General features: G+C 45.6%; 1 protein-coding gene across 1 annotated transcript; it reads right to left on the bottom strand.

Moving 5' to 3' along the window:
- Positions 1 to 8,012: 8,012 nt before the first annotated feature.
- AQP8 (aquaporin 8) lies at positions 8,013 to 24,889 on the bottom strand. The gene is made up of 6 exons (XM_040440111.1): positions 24,756 to 24,889; positions 20,565 to 20,823; positions 13,138 to 13,264; positions 10,786 to 11,000; positions 10,414 to 10,548; positions 8,013 to 8,743 (listed from the first exon to the last, which is right to left on the bottom strand). The coding sequence occupies exons 2-6, from the start codon at positions 20,813 to 20,815 to the stop codon at positions 8,701 to 8,703; spliced, it is 771 nt and encodes a 256-aa protein (XP_040296045.1). The 5' UTR covers positions 20,816 to 20,823; positions 24,756 to 24,889; the 3' UTR covers positions 8,013 to 8,700.
- Positions 24,890 to 26,343: the final 1,454 nt, after the last annotated feature.

Genomic DNA, 26,343 nt, shown 5'->3' with positions numbered 1-26,343 from the left:
AGTCAAGCGTGCAGCTGCCAAGATGCCACTTGCCACCAGTTTGGCCATATTTCAGAGCTGCAACATCACTGGAGTGCCCAAAAGCACAAGGTGTGCAATACTCAGAGACATGGCCAAGGTAAGAAAGGCTGAAAGATGACCACTACTGAACAAGACACACAAGCTGAAACGTCAAGACTGGGCCAAGAAATATCTCAAGACTGATTTTTCTAAGGTTTTATGGACTGATGAAATGAGAGTGAGTCTTGATGGGCCAGATGGATGGGCCCGTGGCTGGATTGGTAAAGGGCAGAGAGCTCCAGTCCGACTCAGATGCCAGCAAGGTGGAGGTGGAGTACTGGTTTGGGCTGGTATCATCAAAGATGAGCTTGTGGGGCCTTTTCGGGTTGAGGATGGAGTCAAGCTCAACTCCCAGTCCTACTGCCAGTTTCTGGAAGACACCTTCTTCAAGCAGTGGTACAGGAAGAAGTCTGCATCCTTCAAGAAAAACATGATTTTCATGCAGGACAATGCTCCATCACACGCGTCCAAGTACTCCACAGCGTGGCTGGCAAGAAAGGGTATAAAAGAAGACAATCTAATGACATGGCCTCCTTGTTCACCTGATCTGAACCCAATTGAGAACCTGTGGTCCATCATCAAATGTGAGATTTACAAGGAGGGAAAACAGTACACCTCTCTGAACAGTGTCTGGGAGGCTGTGGTTGCTGCTGCACGCAATGTTGATGGTGAACAGATCAAAACACTGACAGAATCCATGGATGGCAGGCTTTTGAGTGTCCTTGCAAAGAAAGGTGGCTATATTGGTCGCTGATTTGTTTTTGTTTTGTTTTTGAATGTCAGAAATGTATATTTGTGAATGTTGAGATGTTATATTGGTTTCACTGGTAAAAATAAATAATTGAAATGGGTATATATTTGTTTTTTGTTAAGTTGCCTAATAATTATGCACAGTAATAGTCACCTGCACACACAGATATCCCCCTAAAATAGCTAAAACTAAAAACAAACTAAAAACTACTTCCAAAAATATTCAGCTTTGATATTAATGAGTTTTTTGGGTTCATTGAGAACATGGTTGTTGTTCAATAATAAAATTAATCCTCAAAAATACAACTTGCCTAATAATTCTGCACTCCCTGTATTAGAATGGTTCATTATACAGCGACTACACTTTATGTTCTGCCACAGTTTTTTTTCCTCTCCGATGGGAATGTGATTTTAGGAATCTTCTATAGAAATAGTGATGGTGGTCCTGGAGGGGTCCCAGATCCTATGGTGATAGCGGAGCCCCTGTATACCCCTTCATCAGCTTTACTGAAGTTTACCCAAATCATCATGGGCCTCCAAACCCAGTAGGCCAGGGATGGCCACCCTGAGACTCTCCAGCTGTTGCAAAACTACAACTCCCAGCATGCCCAGACTGCCTACAGCTATCAGCCTACAGCAGGCCATGGTGGGAGTTGTAGTTTTACAACAGCTGGAGAGCCGCAGGTTGGTCATCCCTGCGGTAGGCATTGGCATCTGCCAGTGCTGATGTTGGCCCTATGAGGGGGTCGGGGGTATTTACCGTTGACCAGCTATTTTCTGGGTGCAGTGGCTTGAAAAGGGGTGACATGGCTGAGGCATGAAACCCTGTGGCAATACAAGAAATAAGATTGGACACACACCTGCATAATGCTGAAATGTCATAACGATGGGAGTTGTAGTTTTCCAGCGGCCAGAAAAGTCACAGGCTGGTGACGACTGGTCTAAGAAGTGCTTCCACCTTGAGGTCGTGTGACCATTGAAGGGTCAATTGCTTTTTATATGAGTGTGTGCACTGGTATGGAAGGAATACATGTCACCAGCAGGGGGCAGTATTCTACAAGGCAATGAGAAGTTACACCGTCCGACCTGAGAAGAGACATTGAGAATGCTAGGCGCGCCTTCACATGGGCCGGATTTTGTTGCAGAAATTTCCAGAGGCCCAATAGGTGCAAACACATTGTACCTTTTTGTGGGGAATAACAATATGGCAGCTTTTTGCTGTAATGTTGGTTTTCTGATATACATGGCGCATTTAATTATTGCTACTTATGCTGCTGTTTTAATTTTCTTACACAAGGTGGTGGGGGCCTCATCTTAGAGTCCATTCACACGTCCGTATGTGTTTTGCGGAACCCGCAAAACACGGACATCGGCGAAGTGCGTTCCGCATTTTGTGGACCGTACATATAAAATGCCTTTTCTTGTCCGCAATTGCGGACAAGAATAGGACATGTTCTATTTTTTTGCGGAACGGGAGTGCGGATCGGGAAATGCGGATGCGGACAGCACATTTCGGCCCCGTTGAAAATGAATGGTTCCGCAAAATTGGACCCTTAGGCCCGTTGCAGACGAGCGTGTCCGGATTAGGTCCGGATGCGTTCCAGGTGCATTGCGGCGAACCCGCGCGAGTAGGTACGCAATTGCAGTCAGTTTTGACTGCGATTGCGTTCCGTTGTTCAGTTTTTATCGCGTGCAATGCGTTTTGCATGCGCGTGATAAAAAACTGAATGTGGTACCCAGACCCGAACTTCTTCACAGAAGTTCAGGTTTGAGTTCAAGGTTGTGTAGATTGTATTATTTTCCCTTATTACATGGTTATAAGGGAAAATAATAGCATTCTTTAATACAGAATGCATATTACAAGGTCAATTGAGGGTTAAACAATAAATAAAAAATTAACTCACCTCCTCCAATTGATCGCGTAGCTGCCGGTCTCCTGTTCTTTCTTCAGGACCTGTCAAAGGACCTGTGGTGACGTCACTGAGATCATCACATGGTCCAATCACATGGTCCATCACCACGGTGATGGACCATGTGATGTGACGTCACCACAGGTCCTTTAGCTGGCAGCTCATGATTAAAGAAGTAAGAAGAGATCGGCAACTACGCGATCAAGAGGAGGAGGTGAGTTATTTTTTATTTTATTTTTAACCCTCAATTGACCTTCTACTAAGCATTCTGTATTAAAGAATGCTATTATTTTCCCTTAGGCCCCTTTCACACGGGCGAGTTTTCCGCGCGGGTGCAATGCGTGACGTGAACGCATTGCACCCGCACTGAATCCGGACCCATTAATTTCTATGGGGCTGTTCACATGAGTGGAGATTTTCACGCATCACTTGTGCGTTGCGTGAAAATCGCAGCATGTTCTATATTGTGCGTTTTTCACGCAGCGCAGGCCCCATAGAAGTGAATGGGGCTGCGTGAAAATCGCAAGCATCCGCAAGCAAGTGCGGATGCGGTGCGATTTTCACGCACGGTTGCTAGGAGACGATCGGGATGGGGACCCGATCATTATTATTTTCCATTATAACAGAATGCATAGTACAATAGCGCTGGAGGGGGTTAAAAAAATAAATAAATTTACCTCGCCTTAATCCACTTGATCGCACAGCCCGGCTTCTCTTCTGTCTTCATCTTTGCTGTGCACAGGAAAAGGAACTGTGGTGACGTCACTACGCTCATCACATGGTCCGTCACATGATCCATCATCATGGTAAAAGATCATGTGATGGACCATGTGATGAGTGCAGTGACGTCATCAAAGGTCCTATTCCTCAAAGAAGAAGACAGAAGAGATGCCGGGCTGCGCGAACAAGTGGATAAAGGTGAGTTAAATTTTTTTACATTTTTTTTAACCCCTCCAGCCCTATTGTACTATGCATTCTGTATTCAGAATGCTATTATTTTCCCTTATAACCATGTTATAAGGGAAAATAATACAATCTACACAACCTTGAACCCAAACCTGAACTTTAATGAAGAAGTTCGGGTCTGGGTACCACATGCAGTCAAAACTGACTGCAATTGGGTACCTACTCGCGTGGGTTTGCCGCAACGCATCCGGACCTAATCCGGACACGCTCGTCTGCAAGGGGCCTTAATTTGCTATTTGGTCCTATGAATTAGAGTTGCGCCCCTGATGGTATATCTTATTCTCAAAGCCAGGTTCATGGACTTTTTGCGGATTGCAAGGGCTCACGCACACGACTGTATGTTTGCGAATCAGATGCAGACTCATTCATTTCAGTGGGGCCGCAAGAGATGCCGACAGCGCACCCGCGTGCTGTCCGCATCTGTATGTCCGTCCCCGCAAAAAAAGATAGAACATGTCCTATTCTCGTCCATTTTGCAGACAAGGATAGGACATTTCTACAGAAGCAAGCGCATGGCCGGGACCCCTGTTTTGGAGAAGGTCCGTGTGCATGAGCCCTAAGGAGAACGCTGCCCACGTGACAGCCCACACTGGCAGCAAATCCAACCCAATGTGCGCATGCAAGTCGGCGGCGAAACCTCTTTTTTTTTTTTTTTGTAATGATAACAGGTGGGGTTCCTCTTTAATTTCTATCTCTTAATACAATTGGGGGAATTTATAAAAGCTTTGTGCTAAAAAACTGTTACAGAAGCGATGTTTTGTGCAAAAAAAAAAAAAAGTTACTTTTCCCCTATTTTACGCCGTGCTCGCGGGGTCTACGCAGCCAGACAATGCTCGTGGCAGAAAAACCGCTGTAAAGTACACCCAACATCGACGCCGGCTCCTAGATTGCGTGGATAAAATTTTTCGTGGAGTGGACCCCCTGAATTATTAAAAAGCGCGCCTCTTAGTATATTTGGCGCAACTCATGCCAGCTTTTTATCATGGCTGATGTAAGAACCACCAGTTTTAATGAATCCCCCCTAATGTGTCTGCACCTTTCTCCTGCGTATCTGCATCCCGACCCTCGCTCCGTTTTCCGCCGCGCAGCTTCTCATCAGCTTTTACCCATCGCTCGCCGCATTAGCCGGATTGCCTTCCATCTCACATTTGACAGAAATGATTTTATTTTTATGAGCGTCTTTATTCAGAAAATGTATCTCGCCCGCCGCACTGCACTTAGAGTAATGCGCAGTCTGCTTTATGGAGCGCTGGAGAGACCCGGAGGCGAGGAGGGGAGAAGACGGAGGACGCGCCTAAATGCAGCCGCTTTATAGTCCGTGGCTTCTGGGCGCCCGCAGTCCAGTGCACTCGCGTGACCTCGACGCTGCACCCTCACCCTGCCACAGCTGCCACCCTGATCCGGGTATTAACTGCTCCCATTGCTTAGAGATTTTCTATTTAACCCTTGATGATTGCTTTCCAACCTATGACCTTCCGGCTGCAGACTGTCAGGACCTGCTGGGAGTTGTAGTTTCACCACAAATTGCTGTTATTGGGAGCTGTAGTTTCGCCCTTGGCTGAAGACCACTACCTTACATAGATCTAACATGCGGGGAGCTGTAGTCAGTGGCGTACATAGAGAAGGGCCCCATAGCAAAAGAAGGGGTTCTGCCTAAACCCTTTTTAATGATCCTTGGGCCATTTTTCCGCTGCTTTACTCGCTAAAACTTGTTTCTTTAGGCCTCTTTCACACGAGCGTGACGGATTAGGTCCGGATGCGTTCAGGGAAACTCGCACCATTTCGCAAGCAAGTTCAGTCCGTTTCGTCTGCGATTGCGTTCAGTTTTTTCCACGCGGCTGCAATGCGTTTTGATGCGTTTTTCACGCTCGTGATAAAAAACTGAAGGTTTACAAACATCTCTTACGACCATCAGTGAAAAACGCATCGCCTCCGCACTTGCTTCCGGATGCGATGCGTTTTTCACTGAAGCCCAATTCACCTCTATGGGGCCGGGGCTGCGTGAAAAAAGCAGTATATGGCCTCATGCACACGAACGTATTTTGTTTCCGTGTCCGTTCCTTTTTTTGTGTGGATAGGATGCGGACCCATTCATTTCAATGGGTCAGCAATAAATGCGGACACCGTGTGCTGTCCGCATCTGTATGTCCGTTCCGTAGGCCCGCGAAAAAAAAATATAACATGTCCTATTCTTGTCCGTTTTAGGCATTGTTACAATGGATCCGCAAAAAAACAAAACGGATGACATCTTTTTTTTGCGGATCTGTAATTTCTGGACCGCAAAACACATACGGTCATGTGCATGCAGCCCATAGAACATGCTGCGTTTTTTCACGCAACGCAGAACTGATACGTGAAAAACAACGCTCATGTACACAGACCCATTGAAATGAATGGGTCAGGATTCAGTGCGGGCGCTATGCGTTCACGTCACGCATTGCACCTGTGCGGAAAAATCACTCGTGTGAAAGGGGTCTTAGAGGGTAGAGTCCTGACCAAGTTTTCACCTCCAGTAGAAGAGGGGATGATCCCAACTAAGACTGGGCCCTCTATCGCCCTGGGCCCCATAGCAGTCGCATGGTCTGCCGCTATGGTAGTTACACCCCTGTCTGTAGGTCAATAGCCCCCACCATACCCTCACCACCCGAGATATCAGGACTTGGTGTTTGTTTGACCCATTTTCTTGGCTTGAGATCCCACACCCCTTATATTTTAGGATCTAATAGGGTCGGGAGATCAGAGCGGGGGCCCCTCTCTCTTGGGACCCCTCATATACTGACCTTAAATAAGGACTAAGTAGAACTTTTCCTTTTTTTTTTTCCATTATTAAGGCAGTTTTATGACACAATGAGAAAATGCAAAGCAAATTTTTTATTAAAAATGTATATATATTTATTGTGCAATTAGTAATATGTACATAGAAAGTGATAGGTTTAGAGTCATACATTAAATCTCACTCATTATAGTTTTTGGGGCTCCCTCTGCTGGCAGCTTTGTATATGACACCCAGTTTACAGATTACAGGTGTATCCACCAACCAGGTCTCCAACCTGTGTCCCTCCAGGTGATGTGAAACAGCAGACATGTCCGCTCACCCTATTTGTACCCCAGTTATATAGTTGTCACCTCGCTTCCAGCTCTGGGTGTCACCCCACTGGGTCTGGTCTGTGGTCTAATATAAATATTGGGGGTTTGAGGTCTGAACATATTTAGGGGGTCTTGTCTGGGATCTATTATTAATATAGGGGTCTGGTCTTGGGTGTAGTATAGGAGGCATGAACAAAGTTAGGGGTCTAAAATTAATTTAGAGGTCCGATATTAATATAAGGGTCTGGTGTGAGGTCTAACTATATTTAGAGGGTCTGATCGGGGGTCTTATATTAATATATGCATCTGGTCTGGGGTCTGCACACGACCGTATGGCTTTGGCCTCTTGCACACAAACTTTTTTCCGTTTATGTTCAGTTTTTTGCGTTTCGTATAAGGAACCATTCATTTCAATTGGTCCGCAAAACAAATGGAATGTACTCCGTATGCCTTCCATTTCCGTATATCCGTTTTTCCTCTCCGATCAAAGATAGAACGTGTTCTATTATTGTCCGCATAACGGACAAGGATAGTACTGTTCTATCAGGGGCCAGCTGTTCCGTTCCGTATTTTTTGCGGACCGCAAAATACTGAAAAAGCCATACGGTCGTGTGCAAGAGGCCTTTTTCAGTATTTTGCAGTCCGCAAAAAACAGATTCGCTAAAATTATGGATGACGTCCGCGTGCATTCCGTTTTTTGCGGAACGGAGCAGCTGGCCCCTAATAGAACAGTACTATCCTTGTCCGTTATGCGGACAATAATAGGACACGTTCTATCTTTGAACGGAATAACGGAAATACGGATACGGAAGGCATACGGAGTACCTTCCGTTTTTTTTGAAGATCCATTGAAAAGAATGCAAAAAACAAAACGTATGGCTTTGGCCTCATGCACGCGACCGTTGTTTTGGACCCATTCACTTTAATAGGGGAGCAAAAGATGTGGTCCGCAAAAAAAATATATAACCTGTCCTATTCTTGTCCATTTTGAGGACAAGAATAGGCAGTTATATCGATAGCTGTCCGTGCCGTTTCGCAAATTGCTGAAAGCACACGGACGCATCCATGTTTTGCGGATCCGCAATTTGCGGACCGCAAAACACACAACGGTCATGTGCATGAGGCCTTTTTTTAGTATTTTGCGGTCTTCAAAAAACGGCTCCGCATAAAATACGGAGTGTCAGAACCTGCTGAGAGTTGTAGTTTTGCAACACCTGACGAGCCGCAGGTTGGAGAGTTTTTCTGAATTCAGTATCTTTTCAGCGCCCCAGCTGTCGCATTATATTCAATCCAATTCCGCAGCAGCTAAATACGAATGTCCAAGCAAACAGGGTTCTGATCGGAGATAAGGGGCTGCCATTTGACTTTCCTGTAGCTTATCCAAGTGACCCTGCAGACAAGGCGCAAAATAAAGCATAAAATGACAGAAAAGGAAGGATACAAGCAATAAAAAGAAAAAAGGAAAACCACACGGTGGTTAAAATGACTCAGGAATATAGTAAAGACGCTACTGTGAGCACTAGCTTCTTATGACGCGCATACTGCTATATAGCACTGTGCTTGCCTCAAGCAAAGCAATCCCAGAATCCTTTGAACCTCAAGAAGTCGCTTTGTATAAAAAGAGGATTATAAGGTTCTGGAGCAATGTACGTTAGAGCCTCCCTTGGTGGCGGCACTGTTGGGCCGGAGGTGTCAGTAGAGACCGCGCCTCATCGGTGTCACTTTTCGATTCCTGGCAATGGTTTGGTGCAGTTTGGCTGAGAGAGGGGTCTGCGGGATCCTCTCTCCATGTACTTGTAGCCATCTGGGAAAGCTCATGACTCGGAATCCAGGTCTCCAGTTCTGCGGAAGTGAATGTGGAAACTGCGCCCTCTGCTGGCGGTGCAGGATTGGCCCAGAAGTCAGTGGGGAGACTCTTCGAATGGCGTCATTTCAGAAAGAGGCGGATTTTGGCGTCTCCAAGGAGTAACCTTTTAAAAAAAGATAAGAGCAGAAGTTATTACATTTTATTGAATAGTGTATGGCGGTATTATTTAGGCACTTTATAGTGGTGGTCTACTAGTACAGTATCATCCAGAAACGGAGGGTTCACCTACGCATCATATGGACATTATTGTTTGACCAATGAATGACAATATTATTTGGGCAATGTCTGTACGTGACATTTTTTACCACTATATGAAGGTATTATTTGGGTATGGTGTGGTTATATTATTCTGGGTACTGCAATATGGCATCCCATTAGTTAAGAACCATATGTGGATGAGTGGTCAACTATGCAGCCCACAGTGCCTATTGTTTAGACATTACTATTTAGTCACTGTACGGTAATATTTTTGGGATATTATATGGCAGTATTTTTTGGTCACTCTTTGGTGGTTTCCTATTAATGCAATATCATCAAGAAACTAAGTGGTGGCCCAGGAAGGTCACAGTGTCCATGCTTTGATCATCAGTGTGTAGCCTCTAAATGGTGATATTATTTGAACGTTGTATGGAGGTATACTTTAGGCACTATAGGATGGTATTATTTTGACACTGTATGATGGTATTCTACTGATGCAATATCATCCAGAAACAAAGTGGTCACTCATACAGGCCACAGTGGCCATTGTTAAAACATCATTATTTGGCCACTGTACGGTTATAATATTTGGACGTTGTATGGCGGTATTTTTTGATTTATGTATGGTGGTATCCTATTGTTGCAATTTCATCAGGAAGCTAAGTGGTCACCCAGTGCTGTGTGGTGCCACTAAATGGATATATTATTTGGACACTATGGGGGTATTCTTTGGGCACTATATGATGGTATTATTTACTCGCTATATGATGGTAGTCTACTAATGCAGTATAATCCAGAAGCTAAGTTGTCACTCATGCAGGCCATAGTGTCCATTTTTAAAACATTATTGTTTGTCCACTGTACAGTTATAATATTTGGACACTGTATGGCGATAGTATTTGATCAATATATGGTGGCATCTTATTAATACTGAGTAGTCACCCATGCACATGCAGCCCACAGTGCCCATTTCTTAAACATTATTGTTTGGCCATTGTTTGGCTACAATATTTGCAAACTGTATGGCGGTATTATTTATTTAATGTATGGTGGTATCTTATTAATGAAGAATAGACACCCTTGCACATGTGGCCCGCAGTGCCCATGCTTTAAACATCAGTGTGTGGCCACTAAATGGTGATATTATTTGGACATTGCATGCAGTACCATTTGGGCACTATATGATGGTATTATTTGGGCACAGCATGGTTATATTATTTAGGTACTGGATTATGGTATTCTACTAAAGCAGAATCATATGGTGGCTGAGTGGGCACCCACGCAGACCACTGTGCCCATCGTTTGGTCATTGTATGATGGTATTATTTGGGTACTGTATGGCAGTATTATTTAGGCACTATTGTTATGTGCACCTTATATTCCTATATTCCTTTTTTTTTTTTAGCTATAGAACTTTCTCCTATAAGTTGTTTTTTTGGGGGATTTCCCAGAACTCGGGGTCTCTGGCACTCTGCCTAGAGGGGTAGATTACGTGACCCTATAGACAGATGTTGACTAACCCTGCGCCAATATATACAGATATAAAGCAAAATCTTTTCCAAAAAGTATATTTACCTTATAATTCCTCCAACTAGCAGACCACCAATCATGGGTCCAACCCAGTAGATCCAGTGATACGCCCAGTAGTTGGCCACCACCGCTGGACCGAAGGCTCTGGCGGGGTTCATACAGGCTCCGGAAATGGCCCCCCTGTAATAGCCCAATGGGAAAATCAGGGGAAAGTGGGAACAAGAATCATTCAGCAAAACTAACTTATAGATCGTGTAGCTGAGCTGTGTGTGTCAGAGAACATCCTCGTCAGCATATACAGGGAGATGGGACTCTGGAGTGTCCTATGGAGTGAGTTAGAGCTCGCCAGAGGACTGCTGCAGCACGAGAGAAGTAGTGAGAGAGTGACAGCGCGTGGCGCCATTATTTATTCCTTACCCAGCCAAGATGTCCACCGTCACGGTGAAGCCGATGCAGAAGGGGGCCAGAGGAGTGGTGGTCTTCTTATTGACGGCCCCCATGCAGACAGCAAACACCAAGAAGTACGTCATGACTATTTCAGCTCCGAGGGCGCGTGCAACCTGGCTGTCGCTGATTACGACATCGAACGTCGCTCCACCTGAATTGAAGTACGTCTCCTCCAACGTCAAAGCCTGGGATAAAAAAATAAATCGTAAAAGGTAACAAAACTGAAACGGTATCGCATGAAAACACAAAACATGTGAATCTACTCCAGTTACAATCAAAGCTGCAGCCAGAATTCAACAGCTTACCGGTGATTCTACAATGGACTGATCTGAGGTTAAAGTATATTGTCAAAAATGCAAATGTTTTATTTGTATTTTTTGCACTACCCCACAGTGTGATGCAGTGTAGTGATCTACAACCCACGGCTCACCAGCGGTTGTGAAACTACAACTCCAAGCATGCCAGGATTGCCACAGGTGGAAGATCATTGCTTTTTAAAGACATTTACCCAGCAGAGAGAAACAGGGAGATATGATGCTCCTTCATCCTTTAAGCTAATTTTTAAATGCAGCTTTGGCTGTGACTAGAGTAGAACTCATAATTTATCTATATACAGTCAGGTCCATAAATATTGGGACATTGACACAATTCTAACATGTTTGGCTCTATACACCACCACAATGGATTTGAAATGAAATGAACAAGATGTGCTTTACCTGCAGACTGTCAGCTTTATTTGAGGGCATTTACATCCAAATCAGGTGAACGGTGCAGGAATTACAACAGTTTGCATATGTGCCTCCCACTTGTTAAGGGACCAAAAGTAATGGGACAATTGTCTTCTCTGCTGTTCCATGGCCAGGTGTGTGTTATTCCCTCATTATCCCGATTACAATGAGCAGATAAAAGGTCCAGAGGTCATTTCCAGTCTGTTATTTGCATTTGGAATCTGTTGCTGTCAACTCTCAAGATGAGATCCAAAGAGCTGTCACTATCAGTGAAGCAAGCCGTCATTAGGCTGAAAAAACACAACAAACCCATCAGAGAGATAGAAAACATTAGGCGCGGCCAAAACAACTGTTTGGAACATCCTTAAAAAGAAGGAACGCAGCGGTGAGCTCAGCAACACCAAAAGACCCGGAAGAGCACGGAAAACAACTGTGGTGGATGACCGAAGAATTCTTTCCCTGGTGAAGAAAACACCCTTCACAACAGTTGGCCAGATCAAGAACACTCTCCAGGAGGTAGGTGTATGTGTGTCAAAGTCAACAATCAAGAGAAGACTTCACCAGAGTGAATACAGAGGGTTCACTACAAGATGGAAACCATTGGTGAGCCTCAAAAACAGGAAGGACAGATTAGAGTTTGCCAAACGACATCTAAAAAAGCCTTCACAGTTCTGGAACAACATCCTATGGACAGATGAGACCGAGATCAACTTGTACCAGAGTGATGGGAAGAGAAGAGTATGGAGAAGGAAAGGAACTGCTCATGATCCTAAGCATACCACCTCATCAGTGAAGCATGGTGATGGTAGTGTCATGGCGTGGGCATGTATGGCTGCCAATGGAACTGCTTCTCTTGTATTTATTGATGATGTGACTGCTGACAAAAGCAGCAGGATGAATTCTGAAGTGTTTCAGACAATATTATCTGCTCATATTCAGCCAAATGCTTCAGAACTCATTGGACGGCGCTTCACAGTGCAGATGGACAATGACCCAAAGCATACTGCAAAAGCAACCAAAGAGTTTAAGGTAAAGAAGTGGAATGTTATGCAATGGCCGAGTCAATCCCAGGACCTGAATCCGATTGAGCATTTCACTTGCTGAAGACAAAACTGAAGGGAAAATGCCCAGAGAACAAGCAGGAACTGAAGACAGTTGCAGTAGAGGCCTGGCAGAGCATCACCAGGGATGAAACCCAGCGTCTGGTGATGTCTATGCGTTCCAGACTTCAGGCTGTAATTGACTGCAAAGGATTTGCAACCAAGTATTAAAAAGTGAAAGTTTGATTTATGATTATTGTTCTGTCCCATTACTTTTGGTCCCTTAACAAGTGGGAGGCACATATGCAAACTGTTGTAATTCCTGCACCGTTCACCTGATTTGGATGTAAATTCCCTCAAATTAAAGCTGACAGTCTGCAGGTAAAGCACATCTTGTTTGTTTCATTTCAAATCCATTGTGGTGGTGAATAGAGCCAAAAATGTTAGAATTGTGTATATGTCCCTATATTTATGGCCCTGACTGTATGTCAATTAAGCCAGTCAAACCATCCCTTTAAATTCTAATAGTGTGCCCAACAGAGTTTTTATCATACCTTGGCGAGTCCTGCTCCAATCATCCCTCCGCAGAGTTGGGAAACCCAGTATGGCACCACCAGTACAATATCGAGTCCTCCAATAATTAAGACGCCCAAGGAAACCGCAGGGTTAAAATGTCCACCGCTGAAACAATAAGAATGAAAGGGTTAAGTGACATTGCAATGGGGGCCAGGTCATAGAGGCAGTTGCCCAAAGGCCTCCACCACCTAGGGGCCTTCATCTAACAGGCTGGAACAGTTTCCCTCCTTTAGGCTACATACACATGACCGTTACGTTTTTTGCGGTCCGCAAATTGCAGATCCGCAAAACACAGAAGCCGCCCGTGTGCCTTCCGCAATTTGCGGAACGGAACGGGCGGCCCATTGTAGAAATGCCTATTCTTGTCCGCAAAACGGACAAGAATAGGACTGCGGGGCCACGGAACGGAGCAACAGATGCGGACAGTATACGGAGTGCTGTCCGCATCTTTTGCGGCCCCATGGTAGTGAATGGGTCCGCATCTGAGCTGCAAAAACTTGGATGCGGACCAAAACAACGGTCGTGTGCATAAGGCCTTAAAGCTATGATTTCCAGAACAATCAGGGCGGAGGGTACAGCGAACCCCCCCGACACGGGCCCAGATTTACTAATCCTGTAGATGGCGTCACATCAGTCAGGTGATCTAGTCCTGAACCAGATTTATCACAGGGGCTCAGGCTGGATGATGCATGTGGTGCAGACTTTTGGATTACTTTGAGATAGATAGATACAGTGTCGGACTGGGGTACTTAGGGCCCACTGGTGTAACTGATTCTGGGGGCCCACCTTAGGGCTCCTGCACACTAACTTATATTTTTTCCATGTCCGTACCGTTCACTTCACTTCAATGGCGCCGCAAAAAAAAAAAATGACCCCCTGTGCATTCCGTGTCTGTATGTCCGCATGGCCGTTCTGCAGAATGATAGAACCTGTCCTATTACTGTCCACATTACAGACAAGGATAGGACGGTTCTATCAGAGGCTGTTCTGTTCCGCATAATGTGGAATGCACACACCCGGTATCTATGTTTTGCGGATTCGCAATTTGCAGACTGCAAAACATCCAACGGTCGTGTTCATGAGCCCTTACAGTGATGTTTACATGAAACATACATGTGGCAGAAGTTACACATAACAGCCTACAATGAGACCTAATGGGATCACACCTCCATCATGAAACAAAACCTAAAAAAATTGGTGTGTATACCCAACAAATTAGCACATGATATCACTTAAAAAAATACATACAGCAAGGGGAGTAAACATGAACCAGTGTGGTAGCAAGAATATGAGGAGAGCACATGGGAAGGGGATAGTAATAATCCTACAGTATACAAGTGCAGTCATATGTGGTAATAGTGAATGGAGGCTGGAACGTGCCTGGTCCACTGCACACCACCGGTATAAGGAAAATGTGCAGGGATCAAGCACACAGCAGTACTGCGCAGGGTTTACAGAATGTAAGTACAATCACGGTCAATAAGTTACCAAGTTAATCAAACAAGATAGTGATCCCCTTCCCAGTGTCACCTCACCTGCCCAACGCGTTTCGCCAAACAGGCTTCGTCAGGGATTACTTGCTATATGTATTTTTTTTAAGTGATATCTAATAAATTACATTTTGCTACGTTGTTGGACTCGTGCTAATTTGTTGGGTATGCACACCAATTTTTTTAGAAGTTACACATAGATGGATATCCTGCACTTAAAGGGTTTCTATCACTTCGTATCACATAATTAGCTGTCAGACACTAGCGATCCGCTAGTGTCTGCTCTGGCCAACCATCCTAATATAACAGCTTTTGGGGCAGCCGTTTTGCTAAAAAAATAACTTTTATAAATATGCTAATGAGCCTCTAGGTGCTATGTGGGCGTCATTAGCACCTAGAGGCTCCGTCTACCTTCATACACAGCCACCGCCCAGCGCGTCCCTCCAGCCCGCCCATCTCCTGCTGAATGCGATCCTCCGTGTGACGCAGCGGACGAATTCGCGCGCATGCGCCTTGCGCGGCTGTATTCGGCGCATGCGCAGTGATAGTCTGACCGCTTCCCTGCTCAGACATCTCCACTGCGCCTGCGCCGATGACGTCATAGTGCTCCAAGGAACAGGCGCAGTGGAGATGTCTGTGCAGGGAAGCGGTCAGACGATCACTGCGCATGCGCCGAATACAGCCGCGCACGGCGCATGCGCGAGAATTCGTCCGCTGCGTCACACGGAGGATCGCATTCAGCAGGAGATGGGCGGGCTGGAGGGACGCGCTGGGCGGCGGCTGTGTATGAAGGTAGACGGAGCCTCTAGGTGCTAATGACGCCCCCATAGCACCTAGAGGCTCATTAGCATATTTATAAAAGTTATTTTTTAAGCAAAACGGCTGCCCCAAAAGCTGTTATATTAGGATGGTTGGCCAGAGCAGACACTAGCGGATCGCTAGTGTCTGACAGCTAATTATGTCATACGAAGTGATAGAAACCCTTTAAGTCAGTCAGACACAAGACGCATGCAGCGCACACCGATCACTTACTGGACACGTGGCACACAGGACACTTCTACGTGGTTCACATGCCGCTGATGCATATGTCACATACTGCACATCAGTGATGGCCAATTCGCCGTGTTCGCCCGCCAACACATGCGGGCTGCCATCTTAACACACAAGTCCGGCGAGGCACAGGTAAGCCCTTACCTGTGCCTGTGCCGCGAGCCGATCTGAAACAAATGCGGTCAGCAGGAGCAGGCAGTTCCGAGAACAGCCCGATGAAGGCCCCCTGGCGGCTGTTCTCGGAAACTGCCTGCTCCCACTGATACATAGAACATATATAGCACACACCAATCACACATAGGAAACACACAATGCACACACCAAGACATTTATGCCTAACCCTATTAAGCGTAGCAGACTTCAAGGGGTTAAAGGGTTTGTCTCACTTCAGCAATTGGCATTTATCACGTAGAGAAAGTTAATACAAGGCACTTACTGATGTATTGTGATTGTCCATGTTGCCTCCTTTCCATCACATTATACACAGCACGAATCCATGGTTATTACCACCGTGTAATCCAGCAGCGGTGGCCGTGCTTGCACACTATAAAGGTGTTGGCCTATGCGCACTTCCAGCCTTTCCCTATAGTGTACAAGCACGGCCACCACTGCTGGATTGCAGGGTGGTCGTAACCACGGATACGTGCTGTGTATAATGTGATGGAAAGGAGGCAACATGGACAATCACAATACATTAGTAAGTGCCTTGTATTAACTTTCTCTACGTGATAAATGCCAATTGCTGAAGTGAGACAAACCCTTTAACCCCTTTAACCCTAAATGTCTGGCATTAAATTTACCAAATCGTAACCTCCTCATATTGCACATAATCTACATTATAATTAAAAGGGTTCTCCTACCATAATGACCTATTGCCTATCTACAGGATCGGTGATAAATATCAGATTGCTGGGGTCTGACTGCTGGAACACCCACTGTTCATGAAAAAAGGGGTCCTGAGACATTCAATTACATTACCGCCAATCTATGTACACAAGGGTCGTAAGACCACGTTCCCTTGATCATGGGGGTCCCAGCAGTCAGACCACCACCAATCAGACACTTATCACCTGTCGTGTCATAGCTGTTGGACCTATTCACATTCCCTATCCTTAAAGGTTTTCTTTGGGTGTAAAAAAATAAAAATCAAATAAAAATAAAAAATCTGGGCCAAAATATGTGTCAAACTAATATAGAAATGCTCGCCTGTTAAAGGGCCGGTGTCCACTTTTCTCGTTATCCTCTATCCACAGGATCGGGGATAACTAAGTGATCCGTGGGGGTCTGAACGCTGGAGCCCCCACTGATCCCCCTTCTTTATTGAGTGGCAGGTGGAGCATATGCCCTGCCTCTCCATCCATTCTCTATGGGGTCGCCGGAGATGGCGGAGTACAGCGCTGGCTATTTCCAGTGGTCCCAAATAGAATAAATGGAGCAGCAGGGCGTATGTGTGGTCTGCCACACCATCAAAAAGGGGGAACAGGACCCGTTCCTGGGATCAGTGGGGGCCACACTAATCATATAGTTATGCCCTATGGTGTGGAGAGGATAACTTGAAAACCTGGACAACCCCTTTAAATCCTCCACCACCAGTATCTCTTTACATGGCAGCAGTGATGCCTGTAAATACAGAATATCATCACTGCCGCCATGTAAACCGTACGTGTCAATACTGGAGAATGTGACGCACTGGGCAGAATTATTCGTCCATAAATCCAACCCCCTTTGCAGGTCATAAACCTTTAACAAAGACCAAGCAAAGGCGCTAGAGGAGCAAAGGGCACAAACGGAGGGTCATAACTGAAGCAGAGGCATTAGGGTCACCTGAGGCAGGGTAATAGTGGGGATCCTGGAGCAGAGGTATTAGGGGGCAACTGGAGAAGAGGCAATATTAGGGGTGCATTTAGAGTGGCAGTATTGGGGGCATATGGAGCTGTGGCACTAATGGGGGTGCACCTAAAGCAGAGGCATTAGGGTTGCCTGAGGCAGGGTAATAGTGGTGATCCTGGAGCAGAGGTATTAGGGGGGCAACTGGAGAAGATTTAATATTAGCGGTGTATTTAGAGTGGGGGCATTGGGTGGGCATCTGGAGCTGGGGCACTTATGTGGGTGCACCTAAAGCCGAGGCATTGGGGGGCACCTAGGGCAGAGTCCCCCCAATGCCACTCTGAACTATGCAGAGAGCAGCACACATACACAGATCTGAGTCTGCTATAAACAAATCCCCTATTTCCCCCTTACAGTCTCCTACAGCTCACTACTGTCACACACCTGAGAAATCAGCCCAGCACCACACAGGAGTCCTTCTCTCCAGCAGCCAGTTTTCTGACAGCAGGGAGGGCAGGAGGATGGCCAGACATGTTCTCTCCTCCTTCACTGCCAGCGGCCCGGGAAGTTTAGAAGATAATGCGGGGCCTCCTGTACAGTTTACACCAGTGGGAGGCTGCATCACTGTGCGATACTGCCACCTAGTGGCTACAATAATTATCTCTCCTGAGAAACAAGAGAAATAATTACTCCTCCATCTTATCTCCGGGCGCAGGAGACTGGGGGCCTACCGAGAAATCCCCCGCCTCCCCCGTGGGCCAGTCTGAGCCTGGATAGATAGATAGATAGATAGATAGATAGATAGATAGATAGATAGATAGATAGATACATACATAAAACAAAAGCAGGACTCCCTCGTCAATGGTGAAAGTCGAGTGCAATCCCTCCTGGATCTCAGGCAATGATCCACAGATAATTCCAAAAAGCAAATAATGAGGCAGCACTCCAAAGAAGGTGAGGGTGGTGGACCCATTTATTACCCCGGTCTCAACGTTTCAGCCAAGCTTGTCAAGGCCCCATTGAGCTGGGCTAAAACGTTGAAACTAGGGTAATAAATGGGTTCACCACCCTCACCTTCTTTGGAATGCTGCCTCATTATTTGCTTTTTAGATAGATAGATAGATAGATAGATAGATAGATAGATAGATAGATAGATATGAGATAGATAGATATGAGATAGATAGATAGATAGATAGATAGATAGATAGATAGAGTGGATATAAAAAGTCTACACACCCCTGTTAAAATTTCAGGTTTCTGTGATGTAAAAAAATGAACTTTTTCCACCTTTAATGTGACCTATAAACTGTACAACTCAATTGAAAAACAAACTGAAATCTTTTAGGTGGAGGGAAGAAAAAATATAAAAATAAAATAATATGGTTGCATAAGTGTGCACACCCTTAAACTAATACTTTGTTGAAGCACCTTTTGATTTTATTACAGCGCTCAGTCTTTTTGGGGTAGGAGTCTATCAGCATCGCACATTTTGCCCACTCTTTTTTGCAAAAACACTCCAAATCTGTCAGATTGTGAGGGCATCTCCTGGGCACAGCCCTCTTCAGATCACCCCACAGACCCACATTGGATTCAGGTCTAGGCTCTGGCTGGGCCATTCCAAAACTTTCATCTTCTTCTGGTGAAGCCATTGCTTTGTTGATTTGGATGTATGCTTTGGGTCGTTGTCATGCTGAAAGATGAAGTTCCTCTTCATGTTCAGCTTTATAGCAGAAGCCTGAAGGTTTTGTGCCAATATTGACTGGTATTTGGAACTGTCCATAATTCCCTCTAGCTTAACTAAGGCCCCAGTTCCAGCTGAAGAAAAACCGCCCCTTGGCATGATGCTGCCACCACCATGCTTCACCATGTATAGGGTTCTTTTGGTGATGTGCAGTGTTGTTTTTGCGCCAAACATATATAAAAAGTTCAACCTTGGTTTCATCAGACCATAGCACCTTTTCCCACATGCTTTTGGGAGACTTCAGATGTGGTTTTGCAAAATGTAGCCTGGCTTGGATGATTTTCTTGGTAAGAAAAGGCTTTCGTCTTGCCCCTCTACCCCATAGCCCAGACATATGAAGAATACGGGAGATTGTTGTCACATGTACCACACAGTCAGGACTTGGCAGATATTCCTGCAGCTCCTTTAATGTTGCTGTCGGCCTCTTGGTCCTTCCCAGACCAGTTTTCTTCTCGTCTTTTCATCAATGTTGGAGGGACGTCCAGTTCTTGGTAATGTCACCGTTGTGCCATATTTTCTCCACTTGATGATGTCTTCTCTGTGTTCCATGGTAGATCTAATGCCTTGGGAATTCTTTTGCACCCTTCTCCTGACTGATACCAGAGATCCTCTGATGCTTTGAAAGCTCTCTGTGGACCATGGCTTCTGTTGTCGGAGGCGACTTCAGGAAAGACCAACTAGAGCAGCTGAACTGTATTTGGGGTTAATCAGAGGCACTTTACATGATGGCCGGTGTATGTAGATCTGTGATAGATAGATAGATAGATAAATAGATAGATATGAGATAGATAGATAGATAGATAGATAGATATATATGAGATAGATAGATAAATAGATAGATATGAGATAGATAGACAGACGGATAGATGAGTGTGTGGGCAGCAGGTACGAGGTAATAAGTGATTAGATAGGAGCTGACAGCAGCTTCTCAGCCATAACAGTTTATTTGACTCTTCTTACCCTCCTGTTAATGGTTACAGAAGACGTACACAGTCAGTAACAGCCGCGGGCTGCACACCCGCCATGGTGTTCTAGATCAGTGTTCTGTGACCCCTGTGGTTCTAGATGATACAAGTGCTTGGACTATAAGGGTACAGTCACATGTTAATTTTTTTTAAATGCAGTTTTTGGAGCCAAAATCAGGAGTGGATCATAAAAAGACTGATCTGTATTTTAATTAATTCCTGGTTCTTGCTTCAAAAACTGCATAAAAACACCTGAACGTGTGACCGTGATCTCTTCACCCATGTGCCGGTCTTGTACACATCAGCTATGGCGCCAGACGTGGCCTATTTACCTGATGCCACCAAGGATGGCGATGGTCAGTCCGAGGGCAAGTCCATGGGCCAGGGCCGGCTGGAGGCTTCCTGTGTTTGGAGAATTCTCAATGACGGAAAGGCAACCGGCAAACACAAAGAGCCCGGTGCCCACCAGCTCCGCCACGCACGGCTGGACATACACCTCAAACCAGTGAGGCTTCGGCGCCTTTTCTGGTTCGATCTTTTCCAGCCCTTTGAAGGTCATGTTGCCCAGTTCTGTGTCTGCCATGGCTGAATCTAGTAGATAGAAGAGAAGAACCTTTGAGTCAAGACATATTTATGGTGAAAGGTAGCAGGTCTGGGGGCCACACAAGAGACCGGGCCCTACTGAAAAATATAAGGCCTGGTTCTTCAGGATGACGTACCCTATGGAAGGAGGCTCTAATGCTTCTCAGTATAAGATAAGGGCCAACACGATTCCCAGGACAGTTCCCCTCTTGGGATGGTGGCCATGGCCCACTCAAGCTCAGCCCCTTCCCTTCTCCATCATCCTCCTAGTAGCCATAAGAGGTGCTTCATCTATAAACTGTATTGGGCTTAATTGCCTCATATTGTTGCATGGTTTTCAAGGGTATGTATACTTTTGCAACCATTTCTCCAATGTGTCCAAAAAAAAAAATGAAGCAACTCTGTATAGTCCTTCTGTTTTGTGTATACAGTTCCAGTGCAGACCTATGTTTCTCCATGGACAGGGGCTACAAGCCAACCCTGACTCTGCTTTCATGTGCTGCTCCATTCCTTTGGTATCCTATAGACCAGGGATGCTCAACCTGCGGACCTCCAGCTGTTGCAAAACTACAACTTCCAGCATGCCCGAATAGCTGTAGGCTGTCCAGGCATGCTGGGAGTTGTAGTTTTGCAACATCTGGAGGGCCGCAGGTTGAGCATCCCTGCTACAGACGGTAGAAAAGGAGGCAGAGGGGAGTACATGGCTGTGGTCCCTGACTACATCGAGTGTGTTTGTAGTCTGTGACCATGGAGACACATAGGCTCGCATGGGAGCTGTATTCACAAAACGACAGAGAATTTTTACTGACGTTTCAACAGGTTTTGTGCATGCACATAAATACAAAGTAGCAAAAGTTGGATATCGCGCTGTTAAAGGATAAAACAGCACAGAAATAATACCGTAAGCCTTCCACACACAAACGCTCTGTTTTTCAGCCATTGTTTGCACTGCATGGACTGGTTTTCCCAAGGTGACCCCCTTCCTGTAAGCCGCCTTATCTATGGATTTGCAACACAGTTCCCAAAAGCTCACACTCTTAGTTAAAGACACTCCCTGCCCGACTTCTATCTTTATCAGTCGCTAGAAACTTAAAAGGATTGTTCTCTTTGGACAGCCCCTTGTTTTTAGAAGGTGAGCTGATCCCCAGCGATCAGCTGTGATCTGTAATTAAGTGGACGATTTCCCTGCAGCACCTCCGCAGGTGAAATGAGGTATTGCACAGCATTTATTTAAATGAATGGGTTCTCTGCATAACATCAGGGGTCCTCCAGAACCAGAGCACTGGAGAACTTCTCTGTATTGGACAGCCATAGTTAGAGGCTCCTGTGGTCCCAGGGTAGAATTTTTAACTACACCCCCCCACTCAATTGCTAGTGTTTTTCAAGCCTATCCATATTGGGACTCCATTGTAAGATTAGTGAGGGGGTGGTCTTCTTTCTTGCGCCCCCTATTCTTGCATACCGTAATATAATCCATAGTACAAAGTTAGGGTCCATCAGTCAGTGCTTTATTCACTGGGTTTTGTGGGGATGGACCCCTCGCGCCACAAATACACGTTTCAAGGGCACCCTGGTACGGGTTAGGGCGGAGATGAACGATCTTTGATTTATGACCTCTGTATCTCCTCTTATCTACAACTCATCAAACTAACCGCTAGAAATCTGCAAGTTTGCAATTTTGGAGAGTCAGGATCTTACAGTATAAAGCCATATTGCGGCACTATAATATTTCCCAACGGTTTTTGGTAGTCTCATAGACTTTGAGAGGAGCGGCACTCCACACGCTCAGTCGCCATTTTATTTAAAGTGTTGCTCACTGCGGTCATGCAACGGGGAGGAGTAGAGGGCTCAGGACCACCCTTCGAGGGATTGTGGTGGTCCCACTGGTGGAGCCGCAAGCAATCAGACACTTATCTCCTGAGACGGATGATAGAAATTCCTTTAAGGGCTCGGTCACATGGCCGAATTTGCAGTTGGAATTCCACAGCGGTTTCTAATGCAGAATACGAAGTGTCAAAATCCACAGTGTGAACGGGCCCTAAGGGGGTATCCTTGTCACTGGGACCCCAGTTGGCGTCTGCACAGCGGCACCCCATGCACCCGCTGTCTGGGGCTATATGGTTCCCTACACAGCGAGTGGAAGGGGGCATCGTTGTACAGAGACAAACTATGGCGGCACTAACTTCGGCTCTTCACTCTTAGAATAATTGGGGTTCAAACATAAGATTCAGCCACTTTTATATAGTGGGTATACCCCTTTAAAAGAAGTGACCACAACAGAACTCCGTGAGAGCATGGAGACCTGGCAGTGTCACCCGCTGGTCGTGGACTCGGTCAGCAACTTTCAGGTTATTTTTTTTCGTTGCATGTCCTATGTATAACCCCAGCTAAGCTTTACAACCCCCCCCCCCCCACGACCCCCCCCTTTTAAATATAGGACAGTGCAATTATCTATATTACAGTAATATCTGCCTCTATACTTTCCTAATAGCCACAATCTTCTCCATAAACATTATTGCTGAAATCTAAACATAATGATAAGTAAATGCTTCGGAGACGACATATTATCCTACATACCAGCGGCTTTAGAAGTTTATTATAAGGCTGTATAAGGCAGCGCTTCTTAAAGGGGTTGTCCACCGTGCACAAGACCTATTTGTTTGAAGGGACCCCTTCGAATTAAGTTGAGCACGGGGTGTTCTGCTGCTTGAAGCCCCCCAATAATACAATTTATAGTGACCAATGCATTTTATTTTTTTCTGTTATATTATATATATATATATATATATATATATATATATATATATTATAATGGCTCATGTGAATATCCAGGGCAGCTCAGCTTTGATACGATGGGGGAGGTGATCTGACAAGGTGTCATGTTTGAGTGGGTTATTAAAGGCACATGCTATATACCGAGCAGCATGTCCTGTGCTGCTTGGGCAAGGGGAACCCTACAGCTCATATGCTGACCCTCAGCATGTATAGCCATCCCTATTCCTGTCATGTCATCCTCTTGGTCAACCAGCACTAAGAGACACATAGCAAGAAAAATGTATACATCAACAGCAGCTTGCTGACACTTTCCCATGAACTCCAGAGGATAAAGCCTTGCTTTAAAGGAGATCTCCATTGCCAAAGTGCATCCTAAAATACTTGGGAATTGCATTCAGTACAATTTAGATGACCCTACAAGCGCGTGCTACAATCTGAATATCACGATGATCCCATATGGATCCAAGGAACTGAGAAATGAGTACAAATACAAAAAAAAAAGGTCAATTTAATTAGTTTTTGAAGCATTTAAATGTAAAATGCGTGCAAAGGGGGCCGACACACGCCAACAGATACCCCAAAACCACTTGCATCTTTATATGGGGAGCTATTTGGCAGGGTCCTCACACTGATCACTGATGGTTTCCTTTCCCATTTGAACTCCATGATGGGTCTACGGGGTTAAAAAGCAAAAAATAATAATTATTGATATTCTATAATTTTGGGGACCCTCTCAAACAGCACCCTATATCTCAGCCTTCTGTAATTGTGGGATTTGGAATGTTCAGGTAATGAATGGGGTTAGAATTTAAATAAGATTGTGAAATTTGGTAAAATTTTGGGATTACCCCGATCTCAAAGAAGCCTCATTAAAACAAGGTTGTGGGTGACCGTCCAACCATCACAATACACCGCACGTGCCAGTGGGTTTACCACGACCTACCAAAAAGTTGCCAGACTCCTCAGTAGGTATCTAGCCAAGGGGAAAAATGGACAATGATGGTGGGGCTGGCATGCCCTAATTTTTTGGTACTCAGTTTTGATGCAACAAAAGAGCCAACGTGGCTCCAGATGACCCCAAAAAAGTATAAAAGGTAAAAAAAATCTATAAAATAAAAAAATATATATAATATGCCGTATATAATATTCACACACACATTACTTACTGAGCTACCAGAGTTGCTGTCAGTTTGCTATGGTTAGTAGTCTTCACCTATGGAGTGGCCTCCAAGACTGACTCCTGATGAAGATGCGTCCTCTCAAGTACTGTAGCCTCCTTACAAAAAATGCCATAAAAATGGGGCTGCAGCAACCAATCAGGCTGCGCTCCACGGCACTCTTATCTCAGTCATACCTGGAGTCAACAATCTCGCCCTGCCAAGAAGGTAGATGAAGTGCCCTCCCTCCTGGATCACACAGGACAATGCCTGCAGTGATGTGGAAGTTCAGTATACTCAAGGCTGCGCAGACTTTGCCTTCTAATACGGGGCAGAAGATCAAAAGGTCTTATTATTTAGTAATATGACGAAAGATAAGGGAGAAAACAAGAATTGCTCCGACCTGGGCAGGGGGACTGTCCTACCACTGTTCTGTTGTGCCGTTGAACGCAGGCTCCCATATTGCACTGCTGTCCTAAACTAGGACTGTTGTGCTGCACCTAAATCCTGCACTCAACGTGGCCTGCACCCCATATTTTATCTGCCACTCTCAGTACACTGACAGAGGTTCAGGATTAGATGCAGCACAACAGTCCAAGTTGAGGACAGCTGGACAATATGGCAGCCTGGATACCTGCCACAGCAGAACAGTGGTACAACAGTGAAGACACACCATCTTCTCCACAGGGAGGCACGCTTCTTCAGCAAAATGGTCAGTGGTGGCTCTTCTCCAACAGTCTATGTCCTACATAATACCTTATATATATCCTGCACCAGCTCTCCTCAGCCCCGGACTATTTCTTGGCCCTGGGGTCTCACTCAGCAAGTCCACCCACTGTCCAGACACTGCAGTCTCTCTCTACTTCCACCTGCTTCTCAGGAAAATGTGGGAAAGCTCTCTGTCAACTGAACATTGGGGTAAAACCCCTGGGACTCTCTCCAATCCTGATAATGGGGTCCCTAACACCCGTCCTGATGGGGCGGCAGGTCCAATATATTCTAAACCACCTATCCTCAGCCCCGGACTATTTCTTGGCCCTGGGGTCTCACTCAGAAAGTCCACCCACTGTCCAGACTCTGCAGTCTCTCTCTACTTCCACCTGCTTCTCAGGAAAATGTGGGAAAGCTCTCTGTCAACTGAACATGGGGGTAAAACGACTGGGACCCTCTCCAGTCCTTATTAGGGAGTCCTTAACACCCGTCCTGATGGGGCGGCAGGTCAAATATATCCTAAACCACCTCTCCTCAGCCCCGAACTATTTCTTGGCCCTGGGGTCTTGCGCAGCAAGTCCACCCACTGTCCAGACTTTGCAGACTCTCTCTACTTCCATAGGGTGATTTCTTCTTCATCTGCTTCTCAGGAAAATGTGGGAAAGCTCTCTGTCAACTAAACATAGGGGTAAAACCACTGGGACTCTCTCCAATCCTGATGATGGGGTTCCTAACACCAGTCCTGATGGAGCAGCAGGTCAAGCTCAGCTTTTTCTCATTAGTGTCATAGAGAATTAATGGAGCGGCAGGGCACAAGCTCTACCTGCTGCTCTATCGAGATGGTGGGTATGGGAATCCCATTCTCAAGATCAGAGGGGATCCCAGT

This window comes from Bufo bufo, chromosome 7 (genome assembly GCF_905171765.1).
Source record: "Bufo bufo chromosome 7, aBufBuf1.1, whole genome shotgun sequence".
NCBI lineage: Eukaryota > Metazoa > Chordata > Amphibia > Anura > Bufonidae > Bufo > Bufo bufo.
Note: the sequence above shows the minus strand (reverse complement) of the source record. Positions and strands in the feature narration are given on the sequence as shown.